This window comes from Capricornis sumatraensis, chromosome 3 (genome assembly GCF_032405125.1).
Source record: "Capricornis sumatraensis isolate serow.1 chromosome 3, serow.2, whole genome shotgun sequence".
NCBI classification, from domain to species: domain Eukaryota; kingdom Metazoa; phylum Chordata; class Mammalia; order Artiodactyla; family Bovidae; genus Capricornis; species Capricornis sumatraensis.
In genome coordinates, this window is record NC_091071.1 from 75,013,546 (window position 1) to 75,026,403 (window position 12,858).

Sequence of the window (12,858 nt, forward strand, 5' to 3'; positions counted from 1 at the left end):
TGAAATCATTTAAAATCCTCATAGAGACTGCGTTTGTGCAATGGCACAGTCATGTAGCTAGAAAGGAGAAAACAAAATACAGTCTGGAAGCTTCACCACGGGCCAAGTTTTCTTGGTCCTCAGTTGAAACCACAACGAGCCCAGGAAATCCAATTAAATACAGTGCTTTAAATAGGAGAAGAGTTGGTCTTAGAATAACTTAAACTACTAAACAGGGACAGTCTCGACCACGGGCGATTTGATGCACTCTTCGTGCAATCTACTGTTTTCTGCAAGGCTCAAAGGATCTTCAGCAGGATGCTCTGAAATGTGACTGTCACCATTCATCGCAGAGACAAACCCTTCCTGGGAGGGGCCTTTCAAGTATGAGTGAAATTCCACTTGAGGATGACTGGACCTGTGTTCGGGATATAAGCTATTGCAGGGCACGCCGCCGTCACTTTCCGAAGAGGAGCAGCAAACGATGACGGAGGGGTTGGCGGCTGGATAGTGGGAGGCGCCGTATGCCTCTTCGGCTTGCCGGGCGTAGTCCACGAACTGCTCCGGGGTCATGGTGTAAGGCACCAGCGAGAGGGTACCGCTCTTGACAGTCTCTCTTTCCGGATAGTTCTCAGAGATCTGGTTGGGAGTTCCTGGAATGTGGCTATCTATTTGGTAATAGAGGGTCGAAGAGTTGGCATAAAAAGGAGCGTTCTTTGAGTGGCTCTCGTGGATGGCGGTGCCATCGGAGTAACAAAGGACGGAAGGAAGAGGGACCACCTCGGCGTGGGGACCCAGACCTTCCACGAAACTGTCCCCTTTCTCGTCGTCGTCCTCTTCCTCCTCCTCCTCCTCTTCCTCCTCCTCTTCCTCGGACTCACTGGGGGCCAGGCTCTGCGTGCTGGAGTCCGTGACTCCGCTGCAGAAACTGCTGCCATCCTCTTCCTCCTCCTCCTCCTCCTCCCCCTGGCAGTCTAACTCCTCGGCCGACTGCAGGTGCAGCACGGCAGCCTGCGGTTCCGTTTCAATCTCGAAATTGTCTGCGAGAGCGTATTCGACGGAGTGAGCCACCGGGCCCATGGAACTACCGTGCGCACTTATCTCCCCGTGGCAGCCGTTCAGCGCGGGGATTTGCTGCTCTCGGTTCTTCTCCAGTTCAAGTTTCATTATTGTGTGCAAAAAGTGAGTCCGGACACGGATAGGATTAAATTCAATTCTACCTGCTGTGTTACTGCATCCTTCTTTAGTGCAGCCACAGGGGAAAGACATTCGATCCACCTTGGGAGGAAGAACACAGATTAGCCCCCCTGGAACTCTGAACAAATCAAATCAAAATCCGGTACCTCACGGCAAACCCTTGGAATCTGGGATGACAAACCCACTTACGCCAGAATAAATGACAATCAAACAGTAAACAGAAGCAAAAGGGGAAGTGAAGGCTTACGACAGAAGAGTTAAACTAATTTTAAACCTATGCTTCATGTAACAATGAGTTGATGGTAAGATTTTAGTCCGTTTATCCCTCCTGCGCTTTCTTTACTTCTGTTTCCATCCTCCCTTACCCCTTCTCTCCTGCCCATTAATTTCGGTCCCATTTTTTCCCCCCAGTGCGTCTCTCTTTTTTCCTGAGCTCTCTTTTTTCAGCAGCAAGCCAGCTCACATGCCCAATTTTAAACAAATTTACTGCCCTCAATACCCATCTGCTATTTTTAGTCTAAATAACATGACACTCCTTACACTAGCCATGAGTTTTTTCTTTTCTTATTGTAAAATGAACTTCTCTGCCTGAGCCACCATTTAGCCTCATGCAGCCTGATAATTCACTCGCATTGGTTCACTGTCTTATTCTTCTTGGTACTTGATGCACTGTGGGGGCTGCGATAGGTCTGCACATTCATGACTGTGACTGGTGGATTCCGGTTTAGTTGCTGGCTCCCCGTCTCCTGTCCCTCCCTTAGACTACAGGCTTCTCTAGAAAGCGAAAGTGAAGTCGCTCAGTCGTGTCCAACTCTTTGCGACCCCGTGGACTGCAGCCCACCAGGCTCCTCCGTCCATGGGATTCTCCAGGCAAGAATACTGGAGTGGGTTGCCATTTCCTTCTCCAGGGGATCTTCCCGACCCAGGGATTGAACCCAGGTCTCCCGCATTGCAGGCAGACACTTTAACCTCTGAGCCACCAGGGAAGCCCCCACAGGTTTCTCTACAGAAGCTGCTTATTTAATCAATACCCCCAAATTACTCCAATAGTTGGACTCTATAGATACAGTGATTGGGTTCAGCAAGGGCTGTAAGACTGAGCTCCTCACTCAGGTGATGAGTGGAATTCTGGGCATCCCAAGGAACGCCTAAGATATGCTTACTGTCTTAGACCCCATCTGTATGCAGACCAGAGTATAGGCAACCAGGAAGAACTTGCCTTTCTTGCTACCTTATTCAAGCTCAGGAATTTCCCATGTCATCCTGGCCCCAACAAAAAGCAGTAGCAGATGTCAGAGCCAGAATCTAGAGCCGGCTTTCTAAGCTGTGATTTCCTTTTCTGTGAATCCACCTCAAGCAACTGCTCAGCTCAGGAGAACAGCCTTCTCCTTTTGTCTGCCTGAGGGCTTTAACTGAAAAAGTTGAATTTCTGCATAAAATACCACATCCTATCTAATCACATAGCACCAATGCTGCAGATGGATAGGAACCTGAGAATCATCTAGTTCAGGGGTTGGTAAGCTTTCTTTTTGTAAAAGGCCAGAGAATAATCTTAAGCTTTGTGAGTCATACAGTCTCTCCAGCAACTACTCAACTCTGCTGTAGAATTATGAAAGCAATTATAGGAAACATGTAAACAAAAAAACAAAAACATGGCTGTGCCTCCATAAGACTTTATTTACAAAATCAGGTGGCGGGCCAGATTTGACCTGTGAGTAACCATTCCCCAACCCCTGATCTAGTCTAGCCCATTCAGGTCAGAGGTGCAAAAATTGAACCCAGTAAGCTTACCTGACTTGCCAGTTTCACATAGTGGCAGAAAACAGAGTCAGGAGAACTCAGTTTTCTGAAGTTCCAGTATAATCATTATTTCACTAGTCTGCACCACTTCTAACCAATCATCATTTTATAGCCCATGGATGGATTAGAGAATGCAAACTCAAATGGTGGGGATGACATGATCTCCCTGGCTGCTTGTTAGAAGCCAAAATGAGCTCGTATAATAAACGAATCCAAGGGGAAACAATTTCAACTGTTAATTGCAGCTTGGATTGCCTTTCACACTATATCATATGTGTGTGTATATATATTATGTAATATGTGTATATATACACATTAATATATTATATATACACATTTATGTATTATGTATACTATGTATATAATACATGTATTATATATACAAATAATATTATATAACATATAAATATATGGGTGTATAGGTAATACACATATATAATATATAAAATATTATGTACACATATATTTACATAGATATGTATATATGCATGTTTATATAATATATATTATGTATAAGTATATATATTACATATACTCATTGAATTAGCATTTCTCTCTTCTTGAATCATGTGTCTTGCCTTGCTTCAGAGTTTTTTTCACGTGTGGGAAACTTCATTACATGTAACACAACTGCCTCTTAGTGGATAGTGTATAATGTCTTGCCTTTGGGTTCCCTGAAATCCCGATCCTTACCTGACACTTAATGCCTGCCAGGCTGCAAGTACACGTTTCTGGATCACAGAACACCCGGCAGTCACAACCACAGTCCTCTCGAGACAGGCGGATGGCCCTCAGCTCATGCTTTTCCTCCACATCAATCTTTTTAACTCCAGAGGCCCGCAGCAGTGCTCTTCGTTTTTTTGTCGGCAGGGGTTGAAGAAAGAAGTACTCATCCACCTCGGTATTGTCTAAATCAATATCATCATCAGAAATGTCATCCACTGTAAGAGTGCTCGCTTCTTCAGATTCCACGGTGCCATTCTTTGTCATCTAGAAATACAAAGCAGCAAATAAGAGACTTAGCAGGTTTGAAAATCCCCACTTTTGCACTTGGTAAGAATGAAGTTATTATATAACATTATGTCCCCATAATCCATAAGTGTTTATGGATAGGTGTGGGAGATTAAGAGATCTACACTTCCACTTACAAATGATTCATATGGGATGAAAAAAACAAAAAACTGTGAGTCAAATCATTTCCTCTTACTTTTCTTTTTAGAGAAGTTACAGGAAGGCACATGAACATATCAAAATGATAGGCTTTTATATAGACACAAGACCTGTTAATTGGAACTCTTAACCTCCTAATCTAGGAGCTACAGTTGTTGGAGCCTTCAGCCAGCATGATGCAAAACAGGCCAAAGGTTACAGATGCCCATCACTGAAAGCTATCTTTAGACTCAGTTCATGATGGACACATTTGATGTTGGGATAAATGTATCCTTGTTCAGAGGTGATAGCATCTTAGTGGAAGCTGCTGCCACCTAAATCAGCAAAACATGTCCTTGAAACAACTCTGTCTTTTGAGCTCCAGAGAAGCCATGCACTAGGAAATAAAGTTTTGCTGCCCTGTGCTGTTTGGATTACGAACATGGTTTCTGTACAGAATGTTCCATGAATGAGGCCTTGATACGAAGCAGTCAGTCAGGTCAGTGTGCTCTCAGTAAGACAAGAGCAGATGGCAGTGAGGCAGGCTCTTGCACACAGGTACCCAAACAAACTCCGCCCTCCAACGAGTTCATAGGAGACTACCCACAGCAGTACCTTCTGCAATAGAGCCCCTGTGGACGGCTGGGTCTCATACCATAACTGTTCTCTTCCATGTATATTTCCTTTCTAAATTAATTTCATTCATCAGGAAACCCAGAGTCAGTATTTCACTTCTTACTGCTATATCACCACATAACATGTTTTCTTCATAAACAAGCATTTAGAAAGAGACACTTTCTCTGAATATGAGCAAAACATATATTCTGAGAAGCAGCTCAGGAATGAATGCAGAAACTCAGTAGGGGACTATTCAAGGAAGTTCTAAATAGAACTTTTTTGATTCTTTAGCTTTTCAATGTATTACTTTATGGATTTCATTAACTATAACCATTACTATGCTTTTTGATCTTAACAACAATTCAGTTATTACACAGTTAAAATACCCTGGTGACACCAGACATCATTTTCTTATCTTCATAGGAAAAAGTCTGACATTTAGAGAAGAATATTCATTACTGACCAAAAGTCCCAAACTTGACAACTTGACAACTCTAAATGTATTGAAAAACAAATAAAAGGTTGATCTTTGCCCTTAGGTGGAGGAAACAACACAGTAGCAAGTGTGTGTGTGTGTGTGTGTGTGTGTGTCTGTGTGTTGCAAAGAGTCCCTGAAATAATTCTCAAAAGCTGTTGATTTATTATATAAAATTTTTGTTTTACTTCAGAGCTTAAATCTATGTTCTAACAAAGTTAAGGCATTTCCTTTTATTGGGTTTTGTTTCTTGCTGTGATCTGTAATTTACTACCTTTCTTGAAATTTCTTTATAAATGCATTGGTTAAGCTGTTTTCACTTTTCTTTGATGTCCACTAATAGGATATGACTTTGTTTGGCTGCTATTAGCACTTTTGTTAATTCTTATTTGCCCACAGAAACATCTTTCCATCTGTAAAGATTTGACTTTTGAAGGAATTCAAGTGTATAACTGCCCAACATATGCTCAGTCCTGCCTAACATATACTCAATTAACCAACAGGAGGCTTACCTTTCCTACTTTGTCATTTCTGTGGGATTTAAATTATGTTTTCATTAATTCCTGGCTTGTCTATGTGAACTTCATCAAAATTCTGACTCTGCAGCACATGCAGGACACCCAGGACTTGGTTAGCATGATTCATTTCAGTACCTCCTTCCTACTTAATCTCCATGTTCTATAATATTTATGCTCCCTTGTGAAGCTGGTAACATCACAAAAACAACAAAGAACTTCATTTCATATTGACAGGGCTTGATTTTTAAAAAAATAATGGCAGCTGTCATATAACACATGGAATCTAAAAATCAATAAAAATAAGCAAACATTTTAAAAACATGAACATTTTTAGGACAACATGAATAACCCAACTGGCATCTAAGAATGAAAAAGAAACAACTGTATCTCAAATAAACTACAGATGATTCTTAATCCAATACCGCATGATCCACTGATCCCATTCCTGAGCATTTATCTGGAGAAAACTATAATTTGAAAAGATACACGCACCTCAGTGTTCATTCATAGCAGCACTATTTACAATAGCAAAGACATGGAAGCAGCCTAAGTCCACTGACAGAAAGCTGATAAAGAAGATGTGGTGTGTGTGTATATACATATATATATATATGTCTGTGTGATGGAATAGAAAACGAATGAAATGACCCCATTTGCAGCAATGTGAGTGGACCTAGAGATTATCATAATAGGGGGAGTAAGACAGACAGACAAAGATAAACATCGTATGGTATTGCTTACATGTGGAATCTAAAAAAAATGATAAAATGAACTTATCTACAAAACAGAAATAGACTCACAGACAGAAAAGAAATTTATGATTACCAAAGGGAAAGGAGAAAAGAAGGATAAGTTAGGAGTTTGGGATTAAAATATACACACTACTATATATTGTATAAAATAGATAACCAACAGGGTTGGTTGTTGGTTCCCTGTATGGCACAGGGAACTCAATATCTTGTAATAACCTATATTGGAAAAGATTCTGAGAAAGATATACATATATATAAACCTGAATCACTTTGCTGTGTACTTGTCCCTTAAATTACAATAAGGAGTTTCATTTTAAAACAAAAATTCAATTATGAATCTAAAAATCCTTGATACAGAGTGCAAACTATTTTCACTCTTGTTCAAGAACACACAAGGGTCATAATGAAGATTTTCAAAATCTCATATTATCACTGAAGTGGTCTGACAAGGTTTTCTCCTCACCTATCCAATATCATCTCTGCCATTTCTAGTGAAGACTGGAACTATTCCAGTTCATCCTAGTTAACTGGCTTGTCTCCCCTCCTCACAGTATCTGGTTTGGTGTGTAACCACTGACAGGTACTATTCTCTGCTGTCCCCTTGGAAGTCTTTCTCCAACTCTCTCCTCCAGGATATGCCCATTTGCACCTTTAAAACTCAGGCCAAACCTACTGAGCTTAAGTGCTCTTTTAAATTAGAGTATTGCATACATTATTTTCAAATGCATTTTCTATATTACAGCAATGGAGAAATAAGTCAATGAGCATTTTATTTCTGTTCACTAACTCATGTTCATTTCACTTTCAAGATCTAGTACAACAAACTCTGGGGAGTCTTCCAAGACTTCCTCATCTGTTTTTGCCTTTGTTTCTGCATCTCCTTTACCCCATGACCCATCTTCCCAGGAATATTTATTTTGTACAATTTTTTTTCTCTTTGACATGAATGATACCTTTAAATGTCTTTTTCCTATCTTAAAATAGAATCATTGAATTTTCAGACGTTAGTTCATCAAATGCAGCCTCCTTATTTTATGCATTCCTGAAGCTCAGATTATTAACAATTACATCTTCTCTAAGACATGCTTATAGAATCTAATCCCCTGACTTCTATTTTAGTATGCTTTCCCTGTATAAAACAGATGGATCCCAAGTTCAATGGTACCTAATGCAGTATGGGGACTATTAATATAATGTGAAATTAAACCACAATGTGTCTAAAAAGTTCCTTTGTTTATAAAATAAATGCATACAGAGTAACGATCACATTCAAAAAAATGCTCTCTTTTGAAGTTGATTCCTTAGAAGACAATCTGTCTTGGACCATTTCTGGCTCAGTGTTGTTTTCCCAAAGAATGCTGCCTTTCCAAGAGCTCAAAGAAGGCTTGCCAAAAAAATGTGATTTAAGGAGACCATCAAATGATACTGACCTTCAAACCTGTTTGTGTGTGTGTGTGTGTGCGTGTGTGTATGACAGAGAAGGAGAGAGAGAGATTGGAGGTGGGGGTGAAAGAGAGGTGAGAGAATCAGATATAAGATAATAATAGCAATATGAATAACAATAGTTTTGAATCTGCATGTCACTGCTTCAAGCACTTTACCTGCATAAGCTCACTGAGCATCACAAAATATCTCATAAAGTAGATATCAGCATTAGATTGTTTTACTGATGGGGAAACTGAGGCACAGGAATGCTAAATAACCTGTCCAAAATCATAGGCGGTGAGGTATGTACTATGTCAGAATCCTAAATATTTAACTCTGCAGCTTGTGTCCTTAACTGCTTTGATAATTACTGAGATACACTCTTTTTATATATTTAATATATATTCAGTAATCTTTTATGCTTATTTTGCATTAGGCTCTAGGTGTGTTGGTGCACAAGATATGGGTCTTGAAATCAATGGATTAAAGAGGAGAGGAATCTAGTAATTTTTGAAGGCAGGAGGAGAAGGGGACGACAGAGGATGAGATGGTTGGATAACATCACCGACTCAATGGACATGAGTTTGAGTAAACTCCAAGAGTTGGTGATGGACAGGGAGGCCTAGCGTGCTGCAGTCCATGGGGTCACAAAGAGTCAAACACGACTGAGTGACTGAACTGAACTGAACTGATAATGATTTTCTAACTGAACGTGGACACAGGGCATTGAGACTATGTAGAAGGGGCAACTGGTGGCTCAGATGGTAAAGAATCCACCTGCAATGCAGGAGACTGGGGTTGGATCCCTGGGTTGGGGAGAGTCCCTGGAGAGGGAAATGACAACCCTCTCCAGTACTCCTGCCTGGGAAATCCCATGGACAGAGGATCCTGGTGGGCTACAGTCCATGGGGTCACAAGAGTGATATAACTTAGTGACTAAACCACCAGAAGCGGCCTCTAGTGGTGGGGCAAGTGGTGGAGTGAGGAGGGTAGACTTCACACCTAAGCTTGAATCTGAAGATGGAGTAGCAGTTAGCTGAGCAGGTGGAGGCAGAAGGCAGTCCCTGCTGAGCAACAGTAGCTTTACAGGCCTGAGATGGGACAGAGCTTTCACTGGCCTACAAAATATCCAGACTGGATGAACTTGTGTGGCATCCCTTCCTGTCTTGGCTCATAAGCAAAAAACAAAAAGTAACTAAACAGAACGTTTTCAGAAAGTAGCATCCCCCTTCCTCTGCCTTCGCCATCTTCAGGTGATAAGTAATGTCTTAACTCGTAATTTGATTTAGTGATCCTTAGCTTATATTTATTTATCTCATTTATGTGTACATGTGTTTATCCTGTATTGGAAATATCTTGAGGGATGCTCTGTGTGTGTGTGTGTATTTGCTTTGTTCTAATGATGCTACTTAAGATAGGACTTAGTTCTTGAGCCACTGTGTGGCTCTACAGACTCACTCTACAAATTAAAGGATTATAGCTTTTCTTAAACAGAATTGAAACTCCTTACTTTTGCAAATCTATCTGATATATACTGATAAGTATGAGTAAACAGTTTCCAAAGCCCAACAGAGTAAAAGTTTTGCCCATCTAAATATGTTTGAGGGATGGGACATGTTACACATTACTTCCAGAATCAGCAGAGTGATTCTTAGACTATCCTGAATCAAGGACCAGATGGGATGGGGGAGTGAGTGGGGTAGGGGATTGGTGAGTGGGAGATTGTCACATCAGTAGTCAATCTTTTTTTTTCCCCTATATCATGTAGTGAATATATTCCACTGTAAATTCCAACAAGATGAGCTTTTTGATGAATTGAAGGCTTGAAGAAACTAATTTAATGTAAAATAATTATAGCGAGGGAAACAGTACTGAAAATGTGGATCGACCATAATGCTAAAAACAAAGCAAAAACCCACAAAAATAAAAGCACTTCCTTTCAGTGGTTTAATGTGTTCTTAATAGTAAAAACTCCTGGTTATTACAAAGTCATTAACACATGTATCAGTGATAGTGGCAATAAGAATGTGAAAAAATAATTCAATTCCACAAACACTGATTGCTGCCTATAATAATGAGGGTGATGTGGAGAATGACCCAAGCCATCATATATTGAAAATCAGGTGCTGAACTCTCTACTTTATATAAATTATCTCACCTGATGTGCAAACAATCATAGGAAGTATTTTAACAGTTGAGAAAATTGGAGCATGAAGAAGATAATTTGCCAAAGTCTAGCTACTTAGATAGTTGGTGACTGCACTGAGAATCAAACTCAGGTTTGGTTTGACTCCAAAGCTTGAGCCAGGCTCACAAGACCAGTTTGGAGTGAAAATTCTTAGAATAATATTAATAGAAAACCTGAATAGAAGAAAAGAGAAGGATATGGTTGCAGCTACACTCCAAGAGCTGATCTCAGTGCTGTGGGGCAGGAGGTAAGAGAGCAGAAAAGCTTCCTTATAATTAGCTCATTCAGAAATTTAAAAAAATATATATGATTCATACACAGAGAACAAGAGCTCAAAAAAGAATACAGGAAGCCAGCTGAAGATATGACATTCTCACCAGTTAGCATTTCCTTTGAGTAATCTATTTTGTGCGCTTGTGGAGGTGTTCTTTCTAATAGACATGCCAGCAAAAGAAGCTAGTCCAAGTGATAGCTACCAGTGCTGACCTCATGTGTTACTTTTGATTTTCCCAGCTGACTTGTAACTCATTTACCCTGTGCTATATGCTTAGTCACTCAGTCGTGTCTGACTCTTGGGACCCCATGGAGTGTTGCCCACCAGGCTCCTCTGTCCATGGGGATTCTCCAGGCAAGAATACTGGAGTTGCCATTCCCTTCTCCAGGGGATCTTCCCAACCCAGGGATCGAACCCAGGTCTCCCGCACTGCAGGCTGATTCTTTACTGTCTGAGCCATCATTGCCATAGTATGCTGCCTAATTTTGTAGTAATATATTAGTTTTGGTGATTGGTTTTATGTCTATCTCCCTCATTATAATGGGAATATGTTGAGAATAAGGACCACCAGCTACTAGTCTGCTGGGGAGATGATTGTGTAATAAATATGATAGAGTGCGGTAAGTGCAACAAAATATACGAGCAAGTTATAGAAGCAGTGGAGAGGAGCAAATGACAGACAAATAAAATGGGAGAGAGCTACAAAGACACAAAGTAGAATCATTTACTTCCTATTCTGATTCTACAGTCTGTATCAAGAAGAAAAACCTTTAAACAAGAAATGGAAGAACAGATACGTTAGGAAGAATTTCACTTAAAAAAAGAAGGTGGGAGATAGTGAAAGAGTGCTCAGCAGTTTTATGTGAGAATCCTTAGGCCTGGGCTATTCATGTTTTAAATCAACAAAAAAGTTGAAAGTTATGACTGCTCTGTCTAGTATCTGCAAAGAGTTATGGAGAAAGGAATTAAAGGGTAATCAAAACGCAAGTAAATTATTATTTTTTAAAGTGTAAATTCTAGATAAAACTCCAAAAAAAGAGATGATTTAAAAAGATGGTCTCTGTACAGGTGAGAACAGGGAACAGTAACTATGAGACCTCTGCCTGGGCTCACTAGGGAGAGAATGTCCATTTGTCAAATTAAAGTCCATGCAGAATCTTGACCTATTAAACAAACAAAAGTGAGAAAGCTATCCAAAGCCCTGACCCCATGGAACATAACTGGAAAACCAGTGATCTAGTCTTGAGAGTCTCTGACAAAGTTTCTTATGTTCTGTACATGGAAGGATGGGATACCAGCTGATTAATGAGGGTATGGTTGAATGCATGGATTTTAGTTAGTTGAAATGCTGAAAATATTTCAAAGAACAGAGATACTCAGCCTCTTTGAACCACCAATAAGGCGCGTGCTGCCTAGAGATCCTATTGGCAGTAGAGACCAGCCCAGGAAAGGAATCTCCATGAACGTCACCATGGGGTGGTGACAAGGACCCTCTGAGAGGGTATTATGAACTTGGCCCTGTCTTGTTAAATGTAGTTTTTAAATAATATCTTGGATGTATAACTAAAAGGCAGGTTAGCACATTTTTCAGATGATAAGATCAAGTTCATTCAAATAAAAAACCCAAAATTTTATTGACTGCTCTCTATACACCATGTATAGTACTAAAGAGGACTCTTACCCTGGAGACGTTAAAAAGTTTTAATTTGCATGATGATGCAGGCCTGATTTACCAGGCCTGATATGCATGTTTGCTTCATTGTCTTTTTGCTGTTGTTGTTTTACTTACCACCAGCATAATATGAACAAACAAACTGATTAAGATCCAAAAGCTCCTGTACCTTTAGCATATACCTGTGGATAGAGTATCTACAGCTCGGTTAGCAGGTAATGTAACATATCCCTATGTACTGAAAAAATCCCATCTTGAGTGCAATGTCCAGATCAAGTTCCATAGTTTTTAACTGGAGTGTAATAGCTTTACAACGTGTTTGTTTCTGCTGTACAACAACATGAATCAGTTTTATGTATATGCATATCCCCTCTCTCATGAGCCTCACTCCCACCCCACCGCCAGGTTCCATATTTTGAGGTAGACATTAATAAACAGCATTATATTCAGAAGAAGTAACCAAGGCTATAAGGTGTCTGGAAAACAGGAGCGTTAGAGAAAAGAACTAAGGATGTTTAAATCTAAAGAACAGAGACACATGGAGCCCATATAAACTATTGTCAAATAGTTGCATGTCCATCAAGACTGCTTTCAAACACCTGGAGTTTGGAGAACAGGAATAAGATTTATTCTGTGTCTCTGGAGGCCAGAATCAGGGTCAGAAGGTATAATTAGATGATAGCAGGTTGATCAATATGAAGAATAGGTTTTAACAATTATCACTACAAAATGGAATGGGCTTCCTCAAAAAGCAGTGTGTGTTTATATATAGTAGTACACATATATATATATATGTTAATCCCAACCTCCT

The 12,858-nt window shown here is 40.1% G+C and overlaps 1 protein-coding gene across 1 annotated transcript in view; it reads right to left on the minus strand.

Moving 5' to 3' along the window:
- Positions 1 to 207: 207 nt before the first annotated feature.
- CSRNP3 (cysteine and serine rich nuclear protein 3) overlaps positions 208 to 12,858 on the minus strand; it is a 76,942-nt gene continuing 64,291 nt past the window's right edge. Inside the window, exons 3-4 of the mRNA XM_068969224.1 lie at positions 3,670 to 3,966; positions 208 to 1,257 (exon numbers count right to left, since the gene is read on the minus strand). Coding sequence (XP_068825325.1) covers positions 208 to 1,257; positions 3,670 to 3,966 — 1,347 coding nt within the window. The remainder of the gene's footprint in view (positions 1,258 to 3,669; positions 3,967 to 12,858) is intronic.